This window comes from Saccopteryx leptura, chromosome 13 (assembly GCF_036850995.1).
Source record: "Saccopteryx leptura isolate mSacLep1 chromosome 13, mSacLep1_pri_phased_curated, whole genome shotgun sequence".
Lineage (NCBI taxonomy): Eukaryota > Metazoa > Chordata > Mammalia > Chiroptera > Emballonuridae > Saccopteryx > Saccopteryx leptura.
Genome location: NC_089515.1, coordinates 7867852 through 7891031, shown reverse-complemented (window position 1 = coordinate 7891031; position 23180 = coordinate 7867852). Strand labels below are relative to the sequence as shown.

The window sequence follows — 23180 nt, the reverse complement described above, 5'->3', positions numbered from 1 at the left end:
ATTCCAAGTGAATTCAATTCAATAAATATTTACTGGGCCCTACTATTTGATATTCAGAGAGAGAAAACAAAAGTGATGGTAGATCCATTCTCTTCTGATCTATTTGATACACATATTTTAATTCAAGGACCTTCTCTTTCTCCAGATGACTCACTTTAATGTCTTCTTTTCCTCTAAAGTTGCTATTTGAATATTCCATGCAGAAATAACCAAATTGTTTTCAAGGAACTACTTGTATAGGAATATTTCATGCATATCATTTTTGTCTGAATTTCAACAAGTATGTAGGTTTTTTTCCCCCCAAGAGATAATAGTTTTAAAATTGTTGGTTCACTGTATCCTCCTTAGACTTCTCTTACAGAAAGTGGCTTCCTCTAGCCACTGTAGTTACTTAACGGCAAAATCTTGCCTTTAAGATTTTAGTTTATCATACCATGTTCCTCATTTCACTAATCCAGAAATTAGCAGTCAAAGGGATCCAACACTGTAATAAGGTTCTAGAAATTCCTGTCTCTTACAGGTGACTAAGCATAAACACACATGACTTTGCGCTAAGATGTAAAATGTTGTTCAAGACTTCATCGTGGCTAGATTTCCTGTCTCAAGACTATCAATTCATTTGAATAATCAGCAAAATCATTGGCCTCCTTTCAGGTTCTAAACTGGATTTAAAAGATAGACGTTTCTTAAAACTCAAATCGAGTCTGATTACAACTGCATGCCCAGAAAGACCTGAATCATACACACATTGGATAATGAAATACACTCAGATTTTATTAGTGGATAATTCATGCTCGGAATCTCAAAAACACTAATAGAATTAAATAAGCAATGGGGAGAGGAAACCAAATAAAATTATTTGGAGATAAAATTATTTAGCCAAACTTGGAATGGAGGCAAGGCACTGCATTTTAAAATTCTTAACCTAGCCATTAACTTACTGAAAGAGAAGAGATAGAGAACCCTCTTTGAGGACTGATGAGAAGGAGGAGCAAGAATCTGACCTTTTAGCGGTGATGTTATCAATATAGTGGGGAGAAGGGTGGTTGTGGGGGCATTTATTGTGCCAAGAATTAGAAAAAGATGTGCACCCGAGTCAGCGTTTGTGATTGCATTAAAGACCAAGCTTTTTTCTCTATTAACGTGTAATGAAAGTAAAACACTTTAAACTCAACAATTTTCTCTACTTCATACAAAGTTACATGATAAAAAAAGTTTTGTGGTTTTTTTTGTTGTTGTTTTTTTGCCCTGGCCAGGTGACTCAGTGAATAATGCGTCAGCCCAGCATGCCAGAGGTTGCTGGTTTGACCCTGGTCAGGGCACTGGAAGCAATCAATGAGTGCACAAGTAAAAAATGAAACAACTAAGTGAAATGAGTTGATGCTTCTCACTCTCTCCCCTCCTCTCTTTCTCTCTCAAACCAATGGAAAATTTTTTAAAAGTTTCTTTTTTTTCCCACAAAAGATAGTGAAAAAGAGGTTATAGCATGGATTATACTGAACACTTTTAGTGAGTTTTTGATATTTAAGAGTAATTGAGTCACAGCATTCTAGCTACAAATTAAGTATGGCTTTTCTTTTACAGAGTTCAAATTATTTATTACTGAAGCAACCTTCTTGATTCTCTTATTCGTGGAGGATTCTAGAAACAGAAAGTGGAGCAGACTGAGCTCAACACTCTAGGGAATTGTTGGGGTAGGGGTGGGGTGGACAGGGTGAAGCTTGTAGCTGTCATTTTAAGAGCCCATCTTAACATATATCTAAAAGAAACTTTCCAGCTTTAACACATTGCAACTTATTTGTTTCCCAATCTGTCCATCCATCTGGACAGGGAGTTCCTCCAGAGCAAGGACTGGTCTGACCAATGCATCTTCCCACCTCTCACCAGGCCTGGCACCAGGAGGCACTCAAATATTTCTGGAAAGACGCGATGGAAAGGAAAGTATAATCAAGGATGAATTTCTTTTAGATTAATAGATCTTAGGACAATAGGAAACATGACACCCTGGCTCCTAGGGGCAAACCCCAGGAAAATAAGAAAAAAATCAGGGCAAAATAATAAAATTCATTAGAGTAAATATTTCCTTCTCTACTTCAATTTTTGGTTAACTTCAGCCAGTGAAAGGGAGAAACTTTAGCTCTATAGAAGTAGTGATCAAAATGGGGTTCTTGTGTCTGTGAGATAAACTCAGATGGGAAGGGAGCCGGGGTCGAACCCTTAAGGAGCATCTGTTTCTCCCAGTATTCAGAGTACTGGCAGGGCATCGGTTTCAGGGAGACTACAGGTCCCAGCGAGCCGCACACGTGTCCGAGAGGGCGTGAACGCCGTCTTGGCGCGATGCGCCTTGGGAGTTGTAGTTTTTAATCGTTCAGACGGGCGGGGGGGCGGTCCTCAGCCTAGCGGTAAAGTGAGACCACGTGATCGGAAAAGCCGCGGTTCGCCTTTGAGCCGGAAGAGGATGACCGGGTTGACTGGCGCTCGGCCTCAGAGCGAACCAATCGGCTGCTTAGATGAAGACGTTGGCGTTTGAAATCAGCCAATAGCAGGCATGCTCCGTAGCTTCCTATCCGCCTACTTCTAGCCCGCGAGCGCCGAGAGCGTAGCGTGGGGATAGTGAGCGGCGGTCAAGTCGATTCTGAGCCGAACTCAAGGTAGCGGGCAGAGGCGGCGCGGCGCACAAGCGGACTCTTCGGGGACCTCTCGGTCCCGGCGCTGGCGGAGCCCTCCACGGGAAACCGGGCTCGCTTCTATCGCTGTTTTATTTTAGGAGCATCCGGGCTGCAGGCCCCGGGGGAGGTGCCGGGGTGCGAGAGCCCGCGCCGGGGGAAGCAGGCGGCGGGCCAGGCTTGGGGTTGGGGTTCGGGGTGCGGAGCTGGGGCCGTGCGGATCGGGGCGTGTCGGGCGCGGCGGGGAAGGGGGGCGCGTCCGGACCTTGGTGGGCTCGCAGGCTCTGCGCAGGCGCAGAGGCCCTGTCTGCTAAGTTTTCTTGGTCCTTCCCTTGGGAGGCTTCCCCAGCCGAGCCCCCGGACCCCGTCCCCTTTGGGGGGTCTTTGACCGTTGCCTTGTTCTGTAGATGACCGGTTCTAACGAGTTCAAGCTGAACCAGCCGCCCGAGGACGGCATCTCCTCGGTGAAGTTCAGCCCCAACACCTCCCAGTTCCTGCTGGTCTCGTCCTGGGACACGTCGGTGCGCCTCTACGATGTGCCGGCCAATTCCATGCGGCTCAAGTACCAGCACACCGGCGCGGTGCTGGACTGCGCCTTCTACGTAGGTGTCCGCTTCTGCTGCTCCGCCGTGGCGCTGGCCCGGGGGCACGGCGACCCTCTTCCCGTGGTGGACGGAGGCTTCCGACCGCGGGGTTCTTTGCACAGCTCCTTACTTATTCCTGAACAATGGCCCTGAGCCAGGTGCTGGGTTTTGCCCTCGGGGAACTTGCAAACGTCCGAAACTCGGGTCTCCCTTTTAAAAGTGGCGTCGAATAACCCTGCAGACTGTCCTGACATAGGAACAGTTTGATTTTGAAATTTGCAACCAGACGGTACAAGTTGGCTGCCTTATTGAAAGGAAAGCTTACTTACTATTAAGTAGGAATGCCTGTTTACTCAACTGTTCCTCCTTAACGTCCTGGGTGTAGTTTCAGTTTGCTTAATTTTTTTTGTGTGTCTTGTTTGTTTGGAGTGAGTAGTTAAGCCCAGTGTACATCCCGAGCATAAGCTGAACAACAGGTGACTGCAATTTTGGAACACTGTCTAAAAGCTCTGTACGTTTTAAATGACTTGGAACTTTATTTTGTAGGATCCAACACATGCCTGGAGTGGGGGATTAGATCATCAGTTGAAAATGCATGATTTGAACACTGATCAAGGTAACATGGCCTTTTATCAGGTTGTCTTCTCAGCCAGGGTATTAGAGTATAAGTGTTTAGTTAGGAGGAGGAGTTTTTGACTTGTGTAATTCCTAAGTTGGTTAGACTCAAGCAAACACGGGTTATGTTTAGGACTTTTTTTTGTTTAAATGATTAAACTATTAAGGTACCGATCACAAAATAGTACGCACGTATTTATTTATTTTTTTTCAGTAAAGCCCTTTCTGGTCTCCATCTGCACTATTTATGTGAAGGGGACTTAAGGCTTGGACCATTACCTTCTCCTCAGAAGTGGACTGCACTTCTAGCTGGTCCCCTTCTCTAGGACAGGGCTGATGTTTCAGTTGTCTTTTTCAGAAGCCAGTTTAATTTAGACAGAAGGAAGATTGGTTTTATTCTGTTGCGTTTATTGAATGAATAATAGGATGGCACATTTTCTCTTAGTTAGTAATTTCTTAGAGGCCAGCTAGGAAATGACTTACCCAAATTGTTATGGTGGCTTCGGTGCAGAGCAGAGACTGTGATGGAACCCACATTCACAGAGCTCTGTAGCAGGGCTTTTTTCCCCCTTTTCTTTAGGGCGGGGGTATATGCATATATTAGACATAGATGTCCTTGAAGGAGCTAGCAAGTCACAGAGGTATGGCTAGATGAAGAGTTGGACAGTGAGAAGATGAATAGAGGATGGGCACAATGTTTTGTTAGAACAGAATAACCTAATTAGAAGAGGCTTTTGCAGGAAAGCCACTTGTCTTTGGCACTTCAACTGCAGATGTTTGGTTTTGTTTGTCAGCTTATTCTGTGGAATAAGTTACTTTGTAGGTTTAGGTCGTCCTATTTGTTGAAAAACAGGAGGAAAGAAAACACTGAAAAGCAAACTTAAACATTTTCTTTTTTTTTTTTTTTTAAATTTTTTTAATTTATTCATTTTTAGAGAGGAGAGAGAGAGGGAGGGAGAGAGAGAGAGAGAGAGAGAGGAGAGAGAGAGACAGGGGGGAGGAGCTGGAAGCATCAACTCCCATGTGTGCCTTAACCAGGCAAGCCCAGGGTTTCGAACCGGCGACCTCCGCATTTCCAGGTCGATGCTTTATCCACTGCACCACCAAAGGTCAGGCCAAACTTAAACATTTTCAATGCTGGAGACCGTAATTAAAGGAATTAGCTGTTTATTCTCTAAAGGTCATTGCCAAACTTGGGAGATTTTTGTTGTTGTTGTTTAAAGGATATGTTCTTAAAAGATACCTTTTTTTCTTTGAGGATCAAGACCACATATTGTTCTTGGTTTTATCCTTAGCATTTGGCATAGATTCTGTTACACAGTAAACATTTGCTAGAGGTTAATTGAATGAATGAATGAATGGATGAGATAGTGAAGAGTTGAAATTGAAAGGAAAGACACTTATGTACTGGAAATGTGACCCATCATGAAAACTCAGTGGATTAATCATAAGACTCTGCCTTCTCATCCCCAGATCTCAGATAATCTGTTGCCACTTTAATTAAGTTTCTTATAAGCATTGACTTAATATGTGTTTTATTGAGATCCATAGACAAGAGTTATCCATTCATTTGTTCATTCAGCCAGTATTTCTTGAGCATTGACCATATATTAGAACCTACATTAGATAGAATCAGAACTACAGTTAAAGATGGTTCTCTTTTGAAAGGAATCTAGAATCAAGTGAGGAAGGTAACAGATATGCCATCATTTTTATGTAATATGAAATTCAGATCAGCCTTTGATATGTAACATGCCAGTGAATCAAACTATGCACTGTGAGGTGAACATAGAGGAATGGGTGACTTTTTTGTAGTCATGGAGAAATTTTCTGTATGCAGACATTTCCTTAGAGTTGGTGGAAGTGGACTCATTTCAGTTGAATGAGTGTTTCCTTCCATTGTTCACTTGAAGAGTTTGTTTAGCAAACTAGTAAAACTAGTTTTCTTTTTTTCCTCTAGAAAATCTTGTTGGAACCCATGATGCCCCTATCAGATGTGTTGAATACTGTCCAGAAGTAAATGTGATGGTTACGGGGAGTTGGGATCAGACAGTTAAATTGTGGGATCCTAGAACTCCTTGTAATGCTGGCACCTTCTCTCAGCCTGAGAAGGTAGGCTTTTATATAACAGACTGCTCACAAAATTTAGGGGGTGTTTCAAAGTGAATATGAAGCAATAAAAAGCATTTGATTTTTTAAAATTAAACAAGAACATCAGAAAAGCAAATGACAAGTCAAAGAAAGTTGTCCGAGTATGTAGATGAGATGCAAAACCAACTCTTATTTCATTGATGAAAATGCACAATACACAAGGCTGAAAGTACTGGAGTATCTGCATGTTCCCTGATCCTCTCATTTTTGTGAGTAGTGGTCACAAAGGAATAATGATTCTTGGGGTGATTTGATGCATGCTTTATGAATATGGTATTAATAGGTTAAGACTTGACGAGTATATTTTACAAACCCAAATAACATAGAAATACTTTGATGCAAAGGAAAACTTATTTTTGTCAACTTTTTCCTTTCACTTATGTTTGTGCTGGAGAGCACTAGCTTAAATAAGAAATTTTCACTTATTCTTAATGCATTACATCCCAGGACTGAAATTTTCAGCAAGGTCATTTAGCAAAGATTGTTTGATTGCCTTAAATTGGGCTTGACGTGCCCAAACCAGAAAGGGATCGAGCATCACTCATTCATCTACGACCTGAGGTTTCATCAAGTTGACTGTGATGATGGTGAAATGGGCTCTCATTTCAAGTCGAGTGAGAAAGGTGGCCTGTATTCCCTGGCCTTCCCTGATTACTTGTTTATTGTTAATACTGGCAGTGGTAGTTTGAAGGCTCTAGTGAACCACGCTTCTTAAAACTGAATCTTTGTGTCTTATTCTAACCTTTTGAACTGCACAGTGGAAGTGTAATTGAGCATTCTTGCTGTATCCTCATCAGACTATTATCAAGCGGTAGTTAATTTTAAAGATTGATTGTTTTAGCAGTTTAAAGGTATCCTTCACTTGAGTCTATTTCCTCAGTGTAAATATACTATTCAGTTCTTGTTAGCCATCATTATATATTGTAGTGCAGCCAAAGAGCCATTATTTTTGTCACTTCATAGTTGAATCTACTCCTGGCAAGACCTTTGTTCAGAATAAAATAATTGCATTGTTTCTCGTTTTGATTTATGGTTGTATGTAACATGTTAAGAGCTGTGATAAATGGCTGACAGAATATCATATAATGGACAGCCACACTGAATCAAGCTGCTTATTGGTTCAGCAAGGTTCATTATGTCACTTTTTTTTAATACTGCCTTTGATAAATGTATATACCTAGTCAGTAGCATGACAGTGGTTTCACTTGATTTATGATCAGTGGGGATAGAAAGCACTATTAGAATCTTGTGTCACCTGTATAAAGATTTAAGATAAAATTTCCAATCTGATTGTACTGCTTGCTATAAATTGATTTCTTTCTGGATTCTGTGTTTTTTAAGTCTGGTGTTTCATGTGACTTAGGTTAATTTCTATTTTTGTATAAACATTTTATTTTCTGAATAAACTGGTAAATCTTAGTTTCTCTTATTTAAATATATTAGATCTGCTGTTTTGAATCTTTTTAATTCCTTATTTTTCCTTTAGTCAGAATAGTTGTTGAATTTTAAGGCCAGATTGTGGAGACTAGTGGGTTGTTACATTGTTAACCCTAACTTATTTTTTGCCTGGTGTTATTAAGGTAGTAGTGATTATTAGCCATATGATTTAATGTGCTAATGAGATAATCTTACCATGTTATATTTCTTTTTCATTTTTTATAATGATTCTTCAGGTTTTAAAATATTGAATCAGATTGAATTAGAGTTGCTTTTAACAGAAATAATTGAAGCTACAGTTTTGTATGAGAAGTCAAGATTAAAAAAAAATACGATCAGGAAAATATATTTTACTACCATTTTTATGAATTTGCTATCTGTTTGATCTCCAAAACCATATTTGAAAATAACCACTTTAAGTCCTTGTGTGTAGGAAATTTATGATTTATTATGAAGGAGTTTTTGTGAAAGTTGTTTTAATATTGAAAAATGGCCTTATAAGGGAAAAAACACTTTTATGGGTGAAACTGCTTTTTAAATTTTTCCTGAAGGTGAATTCTGTCCCGATTGTATAGTGTGATGTCTGGGTACAAGAACTTGCTTTGTCATATGCCAGGTCACTATTTTAATTTTGAGTTCTTATGCCACCACATCAGCTCAGAAGCTAATTAGCATGGCTCCCTTGCCCTTCCTGGAAAGGCTGTTTGTTTATGTGACAGCTGAGAAAGGCAGGATTGTTAGAGTTACCACATGAAATCTTGTTCCAAAAGGTGGTCAGAGAAAAGTAACTTTGAAAATGAAAAACCAGAAGCCCCTTGAAAGGCATCTTGAATTGTTTTTTGGCTTTATTGTTTCCTTTTTGAGTATGTTCTATTCTTTTATATTGTCATTAAGTGAAACAAGGTTACAAAAGATGTGTTTTAGTAACGAGAATTAAGTCCTCAAAAGTTTTTTCAAATTAATTAGAATGTACATTATGTGATATTTGGTTCAGTATTAAGACTATTTTGGGTTTATTATTTCATGTGAATGAGCTGGTTTATGTAACAATAATTATTGTAAACAATAATTTAGTATCTGTGTTTGGGAACCTGATCAGCTAACTTTTATGGTTTTATGGTTAGTGGACAAAATGCCATTTTCAGGCAAGTTTTGACAAGTTTTGGTCTTTCCTGAAAGGTGTATACCCTGTCGGTGTCTGGAGACAGGCTGATCGTGGGCACGGCAGGCCGCCGCGTGCTGGTGTGGGACCTGCGGAATATGGGCTACGTGCAGCAGCGCCGCGAGTCCAGCCTCAAGTACCAGACGCGCTGCATCCGCGCCTTCCCGAACAAGCAGGTGCTCCCGCGCCCGCCCGCCCTTGTCCGCGTGGGTCTGGAAAAATAACACGAGTGCACGAAGTCACGATTTGGTTACTGCCTTTTAAAAACCTGGCCTTTCATTTACTTATTTCCTCTGTAGTAGCGAGTTAGAACTTGTTAGGTATGTTTTTGACATTCTTGTATTTAAAGATTGTGTGTTAACCAATTTTAGAGACAACCTTGATGTTCAAAGAGGCTAATTTGCCAGGGCGTTTGAGTCTCTGGTTCAGGCTGCTGGACAGGCAGGCAGGAGTCAAGGGGCGCTTTGCAGGGACTTCAGGTACAAACCTGAGAACTCAGACTGGATTCTGGAAATGAAGGGTTGAGCATTGCTCTTCTCACTCTTTCTTTTTTCTTTCTCTCTTGGTGAGCCCGATGCTAACACAGTTTTTGTGAGTTTAGCAGCAGGATTGGGAGTGTTTTAGAAGACTGCCTCTGAGGTTAGAGAGGCAGTGCCCCCACGTAGTGACTAACTCGGTGTACAGGCTGGGTCACCCTTCCGTCATCCTCGCCAGACAAGCGGTCCTGTTTCGTAGAGAGCCCCTTCTCTCCGCAGATCCGTCAAGTTCTCAGGGGAGTTGGCGGGGTGGGCAGCTGCGGTAGGATTTTGTAAGAGGAAAGTCATTAAAAACAGCCGATATCTTGGAATCTTACGGCTGTCCTTCAGAGGTCATGGAGCTGAGGCAATTACGTCAGTTATTCCTGGGTTCTTTGCCTTAAAAGGCTAGAATCCCAACTGCTGATCACATTTCCCCTCCCAAACAGTGAAATTTCCCCTGAAGATAAGGTATTGCAGTTACGTGGAACTTCAGAGATTTAAACACTGATTAAAATATGCTTGCATTTATAAATATTTTTTATGTCATATCTAAAATTTTCTCTCAGAGTGTATTCAGTTTATAATGGAAATATAACTAAAAGTAAGATTTTACTAATTTTTTTTTTGTCTTCATAAGTAGTTTTTCAGGAGTAAATCATTTTCATACCTTGAAGAATTAAAGAAAAAATACAGATTTCATATTTATCTTATCTTTTACTTGGACGTAAACAAGTGACGATAGCCTTTTTTTAAAAAAATGAAACAAGAATTAGTGTTTTTTTTGTTTTTTTTTTCTTTAGAGACAGCAAGAGTCAGAGAGAGGGATAGATAGGGACAAACAGACAGGAACAAAGAGAGATGAGAAGCATCAATTATTAGTTTTTTGTTGCGACACCTTAGTTGTTCATTGATTGCTTTCTCACATGTGCCTTGACTGCGGGCCTTCAGCAGACCGAGTAACCCCTTGCTCGAGCCAGTGACCTTGGGTTCAAGCTGGTGACCTCCGGGTCTCTAACCTGGGTCCTCCGCATCCCAGTCCAATGCTCTATCCACTGCGCCACTGCCTGGCCAGGCAGTATTAGTATTCTTAAAATTTTAGTTTAGTTCTATGTTAGTATAGTGTAAGCACTTGATTAAAACCAGACCGTTCTATCTTTCCTTTCTGAAATAATCTTTCTGTAGTATGGGTTGAATCTGAGTTATTAGTGCCTTGCTGTTTTCACCATTTTCGGCTTTCTTGGATTCCCTCTCGGCAGGGTTATGTGTTGAGCTCTATTGAAGGTCGCGTGGCAGTTGAGTACTTGGACCCCAGCCCTGAGGTCCAGAAGAAGAAGTATGCCTTCAAGTGTCACAGACTGAAAGAAAACAATATTGAGCAGATCTACCCAGTCAATGCCATTTCCTTTCATAACATCCACAATACGTTTGCCACAGGTAAAGTATGGCATGTTCACCTGTTTCTCATCATTACAATTGCAGTTTTGCTGTTGAACACTAGAAATTTATACTTAGGTTGAACGTTAAAAAAATGTGCTTGCTTTTTATGATATTTGGGGAGGGGGAATCTGATACAGTACACTTCTTGGGGGAAACTGTGACTTCTGTGATCCTAACAATTTGTGAAGAAAATGGTTATTTCTGTATCTGCTTTGAAAAGATCACTTGAACTTTTTCAAAATTCCGTGTAGGTGGTTCTGATGGATTTGTAAATATCTGGGATCCATTTAACAAGAAGCGACTGTGCCAGTTCCATCGGTACCCCACCAGCATCGCCTCGCTTGCCTTCAGTAACGATGGGACCACCCTTGCAATAGCATCATCGTACATGTATGAGATGGACGACACGGAACATCCCGAAGATGGTATCTTCATTCGCCAAGTGACAGATGCAGAAACAAAACCCAAGTGAGTATAGTATGCTTCACCTGTAGTTGAGCCTTTTCTTGCATTCAACCCAGGATTTATTAATTTTTCTAGATTCATGAATAGCATTGTTGATGCCTGCTCGATATTACAGCCGACTGTAGGGTCGGAGTTGATTTTATCTTGTTCTCCCAAGCTTTCAATATCCGTAGGTTGATAGACGTCTGATGGATAAAATTGTGCCTAGTTGTTTTGTAGAGAAGAATGTCAAACTCTCATTCTTCTTGAATAGGCACTATTATTTGAATCTCTGGAATTATTATTGCTCATTGCTTGGAAATTAAGTTGAGGAATTCAAGAATAATTTATTTAAGCAACTTCTATTTAAGATATTTAAGAATTTGAACTGCCAAAAATCTGTCCTCTCCACAGAGGTTGTTTCTTTAATATTTACACAGGGTGAATGACCTCCAGGTTTTATTGGAAACCCAGAGTAATATGGCCTTGCCTGAAATAGCAAATTTCCTTAGTTTTGAAATTTTCATAGATGTCATTTGCTCTTGGTTGACAGAGAAGAACCATTTAGTTTGGGGGACCAGCAGGGCGAAGCTCTTTACTTAATTACCTGTACCTGGCTTAAGGGAAAATGAATACTTGGGCACTTGTTAAACCATAAAATATCAACCCACGGTGTCTTGTCCTGTTTCTTGTCCCTGTGTACCCAGCACCTTGTAGGAAGTCCTTAATAATTATTTATGGAATAACTGAGTATGCTCAGGATTCCTCTATTTTTTGGAATTAAAATGGAATAGCACCCTTGCTGAATTGGTTGAACCCTGGAGAGGAGGCAGAGTGTTGAATAGTCAGTATCAGGTATATTATTTTTACAGGTCTGACTTGAGAAAAGACTCAGCCTGTGCAGCCCGCTGGGCAAAGGGCTGTGTTTGCATTTGCTCTCTCACTTCTGTATCTCTTGTCCCTTGTCCTGGCTGGCCATTTTGAGCTCATGCTGTTCTTCTTTGAACTTGTAAGTCACCATGTACTTACCGAGGTTTCGTTTACTGCAGTGCCATGTGAGGACATTAAAACAGTTCATGCTCTTTAATGGTGAATTTATTGCTATGAACTAAGGAATGGAAGAATATTAATATTATAAAAACCTGAAAATGGATAAGAGGCTTTTATTAGTATTTTTTTAAACACTTTTCTTAAGTACATAAATGGTTTGATGACTTGCTGCATTAAAGGTATTCGGGCAGACAGAGTCGGAGGACAGTGGCTACACTTTTGAGAATCAGTTTTGACTTGGATGGTTTTGTGTCCACTCTGGAAACAAATGTTTGTAAATAAATATATGCAATACAAACTCCTTTGATTTTTTTCCCCTGGTCTTGAAGTGGAGGAAAAGGCTCTTGCACCGTGTGTTTCTTCTGCTGGTTCGAGCTGCTCATTCTGAAGCTGCTTCAGACTGCTTCACGAGGAGGTTAATCTACAATTAAACAATATTTCCTCTTGGCCGACCATTATTTTCTGAAGCAGATGGTTCATCACTTCCTGGGCTGTTAAACAAAGCGAGGTTAAGGTTAGACTCTTGGGAATCAGCTAGTTTTCAATCTTATTAGGGTGCAGAAGGAAAACTAATAAGAAAACCTCCTAACATCATTTGTGACTGTAAACAATTATTTATTAGCAAACAATTGATCCCAGAAGGGCAAATTGTTTGAGTCAGTAATGAGCTGAGAAAAGACAGAGCATATCTGTGTATTTGGAAAAATAATTGTAACGTAATTGCAGTACATTTAGACAGGCATCTATTTGGACCTGTTTCTATCTCTAAATGAATTTTTGGAAACATTAATGAGGTTTACATATTTTTCTGACATTTATATAGTTCTCATGTCCATTTCAGTTGCCCAGCCACTGGTGATTAAGGTTAAAAAGAAAAGAATTACAGTGAGAATGAGATTCATTTTAATGTGATGCCCAGCAGCAGAGCACGAACTGAGCTTGGCCTGTTCTAGGTGGTTCCAAATCGTACTGTTGTTGTCAAACTTTCACTTTTACTTCTGTGCAAATGTGTGGTATGAAAGGGACTTGGACCTTTACTGAAATTTATTTTATCCATAATGTATTTTTTTAAATTCTTTTGATACAGAGAAAGGTCTTATTTTTAAGTATTTCAGTGAAAACCTAGTGTAAGTCTGAATCCATCTTTTGAAATGTATTTTCTTCATTGCAGGTCCACCTAATCATCTCGTGAGAGTGGTTTCTCTTGGGAAGCTTTGTTTTCCTTCCTACAAATCCATTCTTGTCCCCTAAGGGATGCATTATAGTCATTGTGGACACGTTGCTTATAGTATGTGGATTTCTCTGTTTTCTGTCCGACTTGTAACTTGTCTGCGCCCTTTCATGCCGACTTTGTAGGATGAGGAGTCTTGGTGTCCCTGTGCAGTAGTCGGAAGAGTTGTCTTTCTCCCAGCGAGCCCAGTTATTTTTTCCTGAACAGCTTGAGCTCTTTTTGTAAAATAATCTGAACCTGTTATTTTCATGCTGTCTAATAAATCAGAGATTCCGAATCCTTATATGTTGGATGTTTTTAAATGTTGGTAATTAATGTGATTTGCTTCGTAAAAAGGCCTCTGTAGAGCAGAGCTCCCATCATCACAGGCCTGGGGAGTGGCATTTCACCTTTAGACTCCCACTGCCTCGTTTCATTCTGTCTGCTCTGGTGTACGTTGGGATGCAGTCCTGGATAAAGTGATCTGTGGGAGTTCTGCCATTGCCCTCGTGCCTCGTGCCGGGTCAGCAGGGCCCTTGAGCCGACCATGCAGTTTTATAGGATGGACACAGAGCACGGGGTGGCTGACGGCGCCCTTTGGCACGGCACTCTCAGATTTCCTAGTGCCATTGAGCTCACATGGCTCGTGCATCCTTGTGCGGATGCAGCCTCATGCGCACACACAGCCAAACAACAGACCACCGCCTGTACTTATCCATCAAAAGCTAAATCAAAGCGAAGCCCTTGGGACGGTAAATAATGTAATAGCTGGAGACTAACTGATGGTATTGGTTCTTTAGTATGATGATGTGCTTTTTAAAGTCAGAAACACTTGGTTAAGGACAGAGCATAAGTTTAAAATGTTTTAACTGAAAGAGGAGTAATAAAATATCGTAAAAGGTGACTAAATTAAAGCAATGTTGGAGACCTGCTTTTGAGGGTGCGTGGGGAAGCTGGTCTGTCCTCTTGTCTCCTGACACCGTGTGGGCTCACCCAGGAGTGTCTCCTGGCCGCCCGTGCGGACGGCTGACCAGCTCTGCTTCAATGTGTCTGTTGTGATCGTAGCCTCCTTTTCCTCACATGATCCAAACGTAATAATAGCTTAGTGTTTTCATTGGTTTCCTGTACCTAATTTTTCTTCTCAATTTTTAAGTGTCTCTTATGTTTATCTTTTTTTCTTTCTACTGCTACTATCCCACCGCCTTAAAGGGTCCCCTCCGCCCATCTGGGGGAGTGCAACAGCCTCCAGTCTGTGCCCTAAATCCTCCGTCTCCTGGAGCAGTGACCCAAGTATGAAATACATTTGAACTTTGGTCCAGAACACACAGAGGTCAATACAGTATGTATACGAGAGAAAAGATTTATAAAACATGACTTGCCTTTTGTACATGTGATGCATCTATCTGTTTGCTTTCTCTCCTTTTTATTTTCTTTTTCTTTTTTTAAAGAAATGTTGGTTATAATGGCCTCTTGAACTGATTTTGTAAGAAATGCCTGCCACCTCTAATTTGAACAGACTGCTATACCACACAGGACTTTAAAAACTCTTGTTCCTTTTATCATGTGACCCTCTGGTGTTCCCCATTGCTCACCTAACCCTGTCACTTCATAAGAAGGTAAGCTGCTTCCAGAGCTTCCAGTCACCAGGAAGGGGCCGCTGACTGTCAGGTGTCCCCGGAGGAGTGGGGTGGGACTGACCTTTACTGGGAATTCTGACAAGGGAAAGGGGGTGTTTGGGCGGCACCTGTATCTGGCTCTGAATTCTGCCATGTAGAAACTCGGGCTGTATGAACAGGTTCTCTTTGCTTTGGGGAAAATCCAGGCCCTGGGAGAAGGACCGAAGCCCGCTACCCAGTGACCTTGCCAATCAGGCCCTGCATTGTTTTGCATTTGTCACTCAGCTCGATATTTCCCGTGTTTTGGTTTGCACTTGTCTCTACAGGGAAAAGGAGCCTAGTCAGATAAGACCAGGTCTCTTCCTTTAGTCGGGGGGCCTAGTGTGCATTAGTCTAAGAGCTTGTGAGCTCAGAGGTCAAGAAATGCCTGTAACTTTGTTTAACCAGCTTCCCCAAATTTCTTTGACCCCTAGTCTATTCTCTGTCCCATTATCTCCACCCCATGCTGCATTTAACTTTTTACCAGTTCTCCCCAAAACACTGGATTCTTTTACCCTGAGGACTGGGGGTTTGCTTCGCAGTTACTCAACACACTTGTTGAGTCCCAGATTGCATCTGCTCAGGGGGTTTCTTTTTTCTGAATTGCTCTCTCAGTTTTCTTTTGAATCCTGTTACGTACTTTCAGGATCCCCCTTCCCACGAAGCCCTCCGTCCTGGCTCCAGGTCACAATGAGTGTGCTCTTTCTCCAAGTGCAGAGGAAACGCTGCCTGCTGTCGGCTGGGTAGCTCCTCGTGTGCCTGGGCTTTTAACATTCTTACCTGTGCACATCTTGCTCCTCTGCTACGTTCTGTCAAGAGCAGGGACCGTATCTTTTTGTTTACTCTGATGTGTAAATGTTGGGTCACTTTGATGTTATTGAATGATAAAGACAGTTACCTTTTCAAAATAATTTTCGATATAATTTTGGATAGAGGCATTTAGTATCCAGTGCACTGGACATGTGACCTTTGTTAATTCAATAAGCATTTAATAATTTGCAGAAGTAGTATATTCATTGTAGAAGAATTTAGGTAATAGCATGTAAGAAATGAATCGCATCGTCACACAATTCTACACTAGAAGATAACATTGGTGGATATCCATCCTTCAGAATTTCCTGTGTATATTTCTCCATGAATAAAAGTTTGTTAACCATATATGAAAATGCCTGGGTGAAGAGTGGGAGAGTTTTATTTGAGGTGGTATGATGTAGGGTGCAGTTTGTGTGGCTTCATGGCATTGACTCTGTGGGGCGGGGTCTGAGGTGGACTTGGATGTCATGGGTGGCCCGTCACCCCTGGAGCACCTGCAGCCTGGACGCGAGGGATCGTGCGACGGCGGCCAGAAGAGTGGCCTCGGGAATCTGGTGGCTTGGACTTCAGATCTGCACCCTCAGTGGGACGAGGGCAGGGCCTCCAGGTGCTGACACCAGTTTGTGGGCTGCTCTTCGGCTGTTCTGGAGGTGGCAGGAGCCTGCTCACCCAGTTTAGTCTGCTCCTGAGCAGCGCCGGGGCCAGTGAGCACATGGGATTTGATGAGACTTGGATTATATACAAGAATCCCCCTTTAGCTCTGGCTGGGTAGCTCAGTTGGAGCGTCGTCCTGACACACCAGGGTTGCGGGTTTGATCTCCGGTCAGGGCGTAGATGTACGAGAACCAACTAATGAATGCATGGATGGGTGGAACATTGAATTGATGTTTTATTTCCCTCTCTCCCTCTAAAAACAAAAACTGCTTTATACATATAATGTGTTAGCAAAATTCTCCCATAATTTATTTTTGGCCCTATTTTTGATAGCTACTTAGTATGATATTTGACTATTTGAGACTTTTTTTACTTTAAAAAAATTACTGATTTTTAGAGAGGAAGGGAAAGAAGAAAAAACATGGATTTGTTGTCCCACTTATTTATGCATGCATTGGTTGATTCTTGTTCGTTCCCTGACCAGGGATTGAACCTGCAACCTTGGTGTGTTGGGACAATGTTCTAACCAACTGAGCTGCTCGGCCAGGACCAGTGTTTGACTATTGGAACAAATATGTAGTGCCCGCCAAAGGCCAGGCACTGCTAAGTGCCGCGGCTGCGGACTGTGTATGATAAGGTCCTTCCACTCGGCGGGTTTCCAGTCTGGGTCAGGGAGTGTGGCAGGTAGTGTGACAAGTGCTATGACACCAGAGAGGGACCAGATTGGATTCTGAAGCACTTGGCTGACCCGTGGTCCTCACTTGCACGCCCCTGTTGACAGAAAGGAGGTTAAGCGTGGTGATGGCTCTTAACTCCAAGCTCACGTAGCTGGTTAGGGCAGCTGCTGTGTGGCTTGGGCCCCTGGGAAGCAGTAGGGATGAAGAGCTCCTATTTTGAGAACCTTCTGCTAGTACTTTAAAGAGGGGTGGGTCTTGCGAGACTCTCCCCTCACCAGTGTGTCTGTCGCTGTGCTGGCACTGCGTGCCCTCGTGTCCCAGGTCAGGCAGCACAGTGATCCCAGCCTCTGAGCCTGCCTTTGAATCTGACATGGTTGCTCAATTCCTTGTGTCACTGGCAAGTTCCTTTACGAGCCTCAGTTTCCTCATCTGTGACATGAAGATACTACCTAACTCATAGAGTTGTTAGAGAGTATATGGAATATTTATTAGGGCATGTCTGATAGTGAATAGCAAATATTTGTTCTCTTTGAATGAAAAGTAAACTCAGTTACTAACCGACTTTAGGTTTGTGGTTCTTAGATACCTGTAGTTTTTAAATTTGGCTATGTTTTTATCTTAGAAAAACTAAGAATCACACCCATAAACCCATAATCTAGATGTTAAAATGTTAGTATTTGCTGTATTGGCCCTGGGTGGGTAGCTCAGTTGGTTAGAGCAGTGGTCCCCCAGCCTTTTTTGGGCCACGGATCAGTTTAATGTCAGAAAATATTTTCATGGACTGGCCTTTAGGGTGGGACGGATAAATGTATCACGTGACCGAGACAAGCATTAAGAGTGAGTCTTAGACGGATGTAACAGGGAATCTGGTCATTTTTAAAAAATAAAACACCTTTCAGATTTAAATATAAATAAAACAGAAATAATGTAAGTTATTTATTCTTTCTCTGCGAACCAGTACCAAATGGCCCATGGACCAGTGCCCGGGGTTGGGGATCACTGGGTTGGAACATTGCTCCGGTGCACCAAGGTGGTGGGTCAGATCCCTGATCAGGGCACATAAAAGAATCAGGATAGATGCATGGGTAAGTGGAACAACAAAACAGTGTCTTTCTCTCAATCAAAAAATTAAAAATATATAGACAAATGAAATGCTATAAAAAATAAAATATTTTGCTATATTCACTTCTCTTTGTTTTAAAATATAACTGCACATACTTGGCTCATTTGTACCCATCCCTCATGTCCATTTCCCGTTAAGTATTGAACCTGTTTATGGCTCTGCTCATACGGTATCCATATATGTTTTAGGAAACTTGCATAAATGGTATACTGCTTCTCTCCTGGAGTGAACCCCCAATTCAGCACCAGGTGTGGTCAATCGGATGGAGAAGGAAGGGGACAAAGCTACAAACAGGAAACAACTAAGTCGCCCCAAAGTTGACTGAGTTAAGTCCCCACCTTCTCAAACTAGGAGATAGCCATCATTCCAAAAGTAATGGTGGTGGTTCTCTGATGTGTTGTCTCCTTGGGTGAAAACTGCATGATGTAACAGAAGTTGTTCTTTCCCCTAGCAAAATATGTATGTGTGAAAAGTACTCAATAGATGAGACATATTAAAAATCAAACATCCCAGTGGTCATCCAGGAAGCTGTAGTTCACAGTTCTTCTCTCCTTTGATTTGCCACCCCAGTCTTTGAAATGTCTCTGGGTCACCTTTCACTTGGAGAAGTACTGATTTAAGCTGTTAGGACTAGTTATAGCAGTTTCCTTTAAAAATGGCACCCGGCTATGTTGCTTTGGCGCTAACAGTAAGAGAAATGAAAGCCTGCTGGTGGCCACAAATAAATACCAATTGGACCATTGAGTACAAAGGCACTTTTCCCTTGATCAGTGATGTGTTATAACAGTGCTTTCATCTTCGAAGGCTACCTACTAGACTTGTCCTGGGATTGCCATGGGGCATTGGCTTCTTGGCTGGAAAGTATGCGGGTGGGCAAAAGATTTACTGTTGTTTGTATGGAAAATAATGCACTAACTAATAATACAAGATAAACTTTCGTGTACTGACAACTGTAAACCTCCTTTTGCCTGTCCCTCTGTTTTGTGTCCTGTTGGAAAGAAGTCTGAAGGTAAGAACTAGAGTGCACATACGATTTATAGACAGCTGTGATTGTGAGATCACGACATGACTTAGCCTTCCCGTTTCATGTAACTCATAATTTGGCAACCAGTTCTCAGTTTCTTTTAAGTAGAAAACAATTGGTTTGATTTTGTTTTACTTTCATTCAGTATCGTATACCACTAGTGGTGTGACATTCCAAGTCGCCTGTCTTGAATAGAGAAATGGAAAAAGAAATGCTTTGCTTTGTTGAGCTTTAATATAGCAAGGTGTCAGACTGATGTAATTTGAAGGCTCATTTCCAGTCGTTCACTTTAATTCCCAATAAATATTTTACCTCTGATCATTCTAGCCAACTGTACAGTTAACACAAACCTGAAGAAGCTGTACAAATTATACCTGCTGGTCTCAGAAGTACCTTAAGTTTGCTTTTCCAATGTTGTAACGAAGTACCTTTCATCGACCCTTTATAGGACTCTGTTATAGGCTATTGCAGTAATTTAAAACCTATGTACCCAGACTTCTGACCTTGTTATAACATCACTTTATAATTCTCAGAATACTTGGCTCTTGAAGATTTTCTTAGCACATGCCATGTATTCTTAAAGAGTCCAGGTGATTTGTCTTTGCTGTTATATTACCCATATCTCTGCCACCGGTTAGACCTCGCGTTCTTGTTGAATTGCCTGACAGAAGGCCTTCAGTCCTTTCATTATTTCACAGCTTAAGACGGCAGTTAGTGTTAGCTTTCTCGATTTAAAGAAATCCCCTTGCTGGGAACAATGGCCATTATGCCTTCATCAAGCTTTGGGTGTAGAATTGGCTCTTTTGCTGGGTTCACCATTAGTTCCTCAAGGTGATGTGATATTATGGAGAAGCCAGCTTTCCACGTGGGACTAACCTGAAGTGGGGCATGGAAGTGGAGAACAAGTATGTTAATTAGGCTCTGAACACGTCACCCTTGGTTGCTGCTGTTTATCGGGTGAACATCGACGTCCGTTCCTGGAAGTCGAGAATGGGCACTGTTCATTGAGAGCTTGGCTTGGCTTTTTATTGCCTCACCTTCACAGAGTGTATCCTTTAAGTGCTGGACTTTGCCTTTGCTTTGCAATAAGATGCAAAACATCTGTACTGATGCCAGTCATTATCCAGGGTTTAGTTTTTGACTCGGGTCTAAATCTATTGAAGAGTAAGAGAAATCTCATTTATTTGGACTCTACTAACAGAATTTTTGCTAAGTTGACTTCGGAGGAATAGCACATAACATCAGAGGGAACATATTTAATGCCTGCAGGGTGAATTTTTTTTTTAATTATTTTTTTTACAGAGCAGAGAGAGAGTCAGAGAGAGATAGACAGGGACAGACAGCAATGGAGAGATGAGAAGCATCAATTATTAGTTTTTTGTTGCACATTGCGACACCTTAGTTTTTGTTCATTGATTGCTTTCTCATATGTACCCTGACCGTGGGCCTTCAGCAGACTGAGTAACCCTTTGCTCGAGCCAGTGACCTTGGGTCCAAGCTGGTGAGCTTTTGCTCAAACCAGATGAACCCTCGCTCAAGCTGGCCACCTTGGGGTCTCGAACCTGGGTCCTCGGCATCGCAGTTCGACGCTCTATGCATTGTACCACCGCCTGGTCAGGCAGGGTGAATTCTTTATGGATATTAACATCGTTAATAATAGTAATATTTGATCTGTACATTGAACAGGGCTTCTGCCTGGAGCCACTTGAATAGCCATCTGCATTATTGAGGTTGGGCACATTTAATATTTCTAAAGATGACATTTTTTGGTAGAAAGCTGTGAAATTTGATTTACCCAGCACCTTGAAGCTGGTGATTGGGATAAGACTGGGTACACATGCAGCGAAAGAAACCTCTTGGATTAATTGGGAAACAGGACTAACCTGAAATTTACATTTGAAATTTAAATTGGGTTCTCAAGGCAAAATTTTAATTTGGCTCCCAGTCAAAATGTCAGAAAAGTTTTTATTTACTATTGATCCAAAAGGACTAGAGCCCGGCAGAAAGGACTATCTATGCCTGTTTCTTTTTCGGGGGCCAGTATTTAGACAGCCCTTCTGTCAACATTCCTGATTGATTTTCATTTTTTAAAATCTAAACTTTCTTCCTCATTAGAGCATCTTAGTGGAGTGGATGAGAAGAAAAAAATTCGGAAAGGTTATTTTTGGAAGTGTTGAATCTAATTGGAAATTGGGAATTAAAGAGACCCCCCTCAAAAAAATAATAAATTGCCCGTAAAAGGCTCTGCCTCTTGGTGACTCAGGAGAAGAACCTGTCAGGAGAGGGGAGGGGACGCACTGGAGGGGCGACAGCTGTGCCGCAGTCCGAACCTGTATGTGTGGGTGTAATTACCATTGCTTTTAGGGGAAAAGAACTCGTTTTTATTAGCCCTCCAGAAAGATAGATCAAGGTTAGTGATTGGAAACTGAAGAAGTCAGTGTGAAACAAGCCTCCTCTGACTTCTTTCAGAGAACTTGCTGAACGGGGGCCTCCCAGCTGCTCGGACATCCAGAGAACTACTGATATCTAAAAGGCTTCTTCAAGCCTGGCCTCATTGATTGTGAGGGCCTCATAGAAAACATGGAGTCATGGCTGTGCTCCTAATGGAGTCATTCATCACTGCCAACTGCTTGCTGGAAAAAATATCAGGGGTCCCTCACCACAGCCTCATCACCCTCAGGGAACCAGAAGCCCTTACCAGGCTGTTGGATGGCACACCGGCTCCTTTTGGCCACTGCGTATAGCTGACGCAGGTCTGGAGTCAGGTGGTCCTGCGTTCTTTTCAGTTTTCCTCTGTTCCCCTCTCACGTCCTTTCTCTTTCCCTCTCTTCTTTCTCCCTTTTTTCTTCTTTCTCCTTCTCTCCTTCCTCTCTCCTCTCTCCCTCTCTCCTTTCTCTCTTCTTTCCTTCAGTCAATTGGCAGGTAATAAAAGGCATCTGCGTAGAAGTTTACTTAGGAAAATAGGGCCACTGGTGCATTTTGGGAGAGGGTGCTCAAGACTCCATTGTGCCATTTGGTGAGGTGGCGGTGGTTGGCAATGGAAAGTGAGCTCACTGCATGCCCACAAGAACAAGTACAGGCCCCAGTCCGGTTGGTTATGCCAGTGACATAACTGGGCCTTGTGAGGGCGCGGTGAGGCGGCACACTCTACTCCAGGGGTCCCCAAACTTTTTACACAGGGGCCAGTTCACTCCCTCAGACCGTTGGAGGGCCGGACTATAAAAAAAACTGAACAAATCCCTATGCACACTGCACATATCTTATTTTAAAGTAAAAAAACAAAACGGGAACAAATATAATATTTAAAATAAAGAACAAGTAAATTTAAATCAACAAACTGACCAGTATTTCAATGGGAACTATGCTCCTCTCACTGACCACCAATGAAAGAGGTGCCCCTTCCGGAAGTGGGGCGGGGCCAGATAAATGGCCTCAGGGGGCCGCATGTGGCCTCTGGGCCGTAGTTTGGGGACCCCTGCTCTACTCCCAGTGCATTGAAACAAAACCCCGTGCCCCATGGGGCCTTCCGGGGACCAGCTCGAGAGGTGCTCTTCCCACTTCACCCAGCGCGGTTCAGCAGAACAGGCCCCGGGTTTCAGAAAACAGCGAGTGTTTGGGGCTCCATGACATTGAAAAAGAAAATGCCTATGAGGTGATTATTCGGGTGGCATCTAGGTTTTCCAAGTCTAGTAGTGTTGAAGAGAGATGGAAAAATGTTGTGAACTCACTTGTTCTTGAAGCAAAATTTCTACTTTCTACCCTGGGGTGCATAGTGGGCCTGTGGTTCCAGCTTCCGGAAGGCTCTCTGAGCCCCCTGCCTGTGCAGACGCAGCCTGGTCTGCTGGTCCTTCGTCTTTGAAAGGCACAGGCTCTCGGCTTCTACCAGATGGACTTCAGTTTCTGAAGTATTTGACTGGATGGAGGTTTAGAGTAAGATAAACAAGTGTTTCACCTCTTCCT

General features: G+C 42.1%; 1 protein-coding gene and 1 long non-coding RNA gene across 5 annotated transcripts in view; one reads left to right on the top strand and one right to left on the bottom strand.

Moving 5' to 3' along the window:
- LOC136384968 (uncharacterized) overlaps positions 1 to 23180 on the bottom strand; it is a 215005-nt gene that overhangs the window by 145012 nt on the left and 46813 nt on the right. The window lies entirely within an intron of this gene.
- BUB3 (BUB3 mitotic checkpoint protein) lies at positions 2555 to 16158 on the top strand. 4 transcript variants are annotated; one of them, XM_066354809.1, is made up of 8 exons: positions 2555 to 2651; positions 3074 to 3268; positions 3797 to 3866; positions 5826 to 5977; positions 8633 to 8791; positions 10390 to 10567; positions 10822 to 11038; positions 14484 to 16154. In XM_066354809.1, exons 2-8 carry the CDS (start codon positions 3074 to 3076, stop codon positions 14533 to 14535), a joined length of 1023 nt encoding a protein of 340 aa, XP_066210906.1. In that variant the 5' UTR covers positions 2555 to 2651; the 3' UTR covers positions 14536 to 16154. The 4 variants fall into 4 exon arrangements, with proteins under 4 accessions (XP_066210906.1, XP_066210908.1, XP_066210909.1 ...); XM_066354811.1 differs by lacking the exon at positions 14484 to 16154 and adding an exon at positions 13236 to 13578; XM_066354810.1 differs by lacking the exon at positions 2555 to 2651 and adding an exon at positions 2658 to 2804 and having other exon boundaries at positions 14484 to 16158.

What these genes read in the sequence shown, in the direction of transcription:
- BUB3 (XM_066354810.1), top strand. Translation starts at nt 3,074, where the DNA reads ATGACCGGTTCTAACGAGTTCAAGCTGAACCAGCCGCCCGAGGACGGC. An exon ending in TGATTTGAACACTGATCAAG is followed by an intron (nt 3,867 to 5,825) that starts GTAACATGGCCT and finishes TTTTTCCTCTAG; the next exon opens with AAAATCTTGTTGGAACCCAT. An exon ending in CCACAATACGTTTGCCACAG is followed by an intron (nt 10,568 to 10,821) that starts GTAAAGTATGGC and finishes AATTCCGTGTAG; the next exon opens with GTGGTTCTGATGGATTTGTA.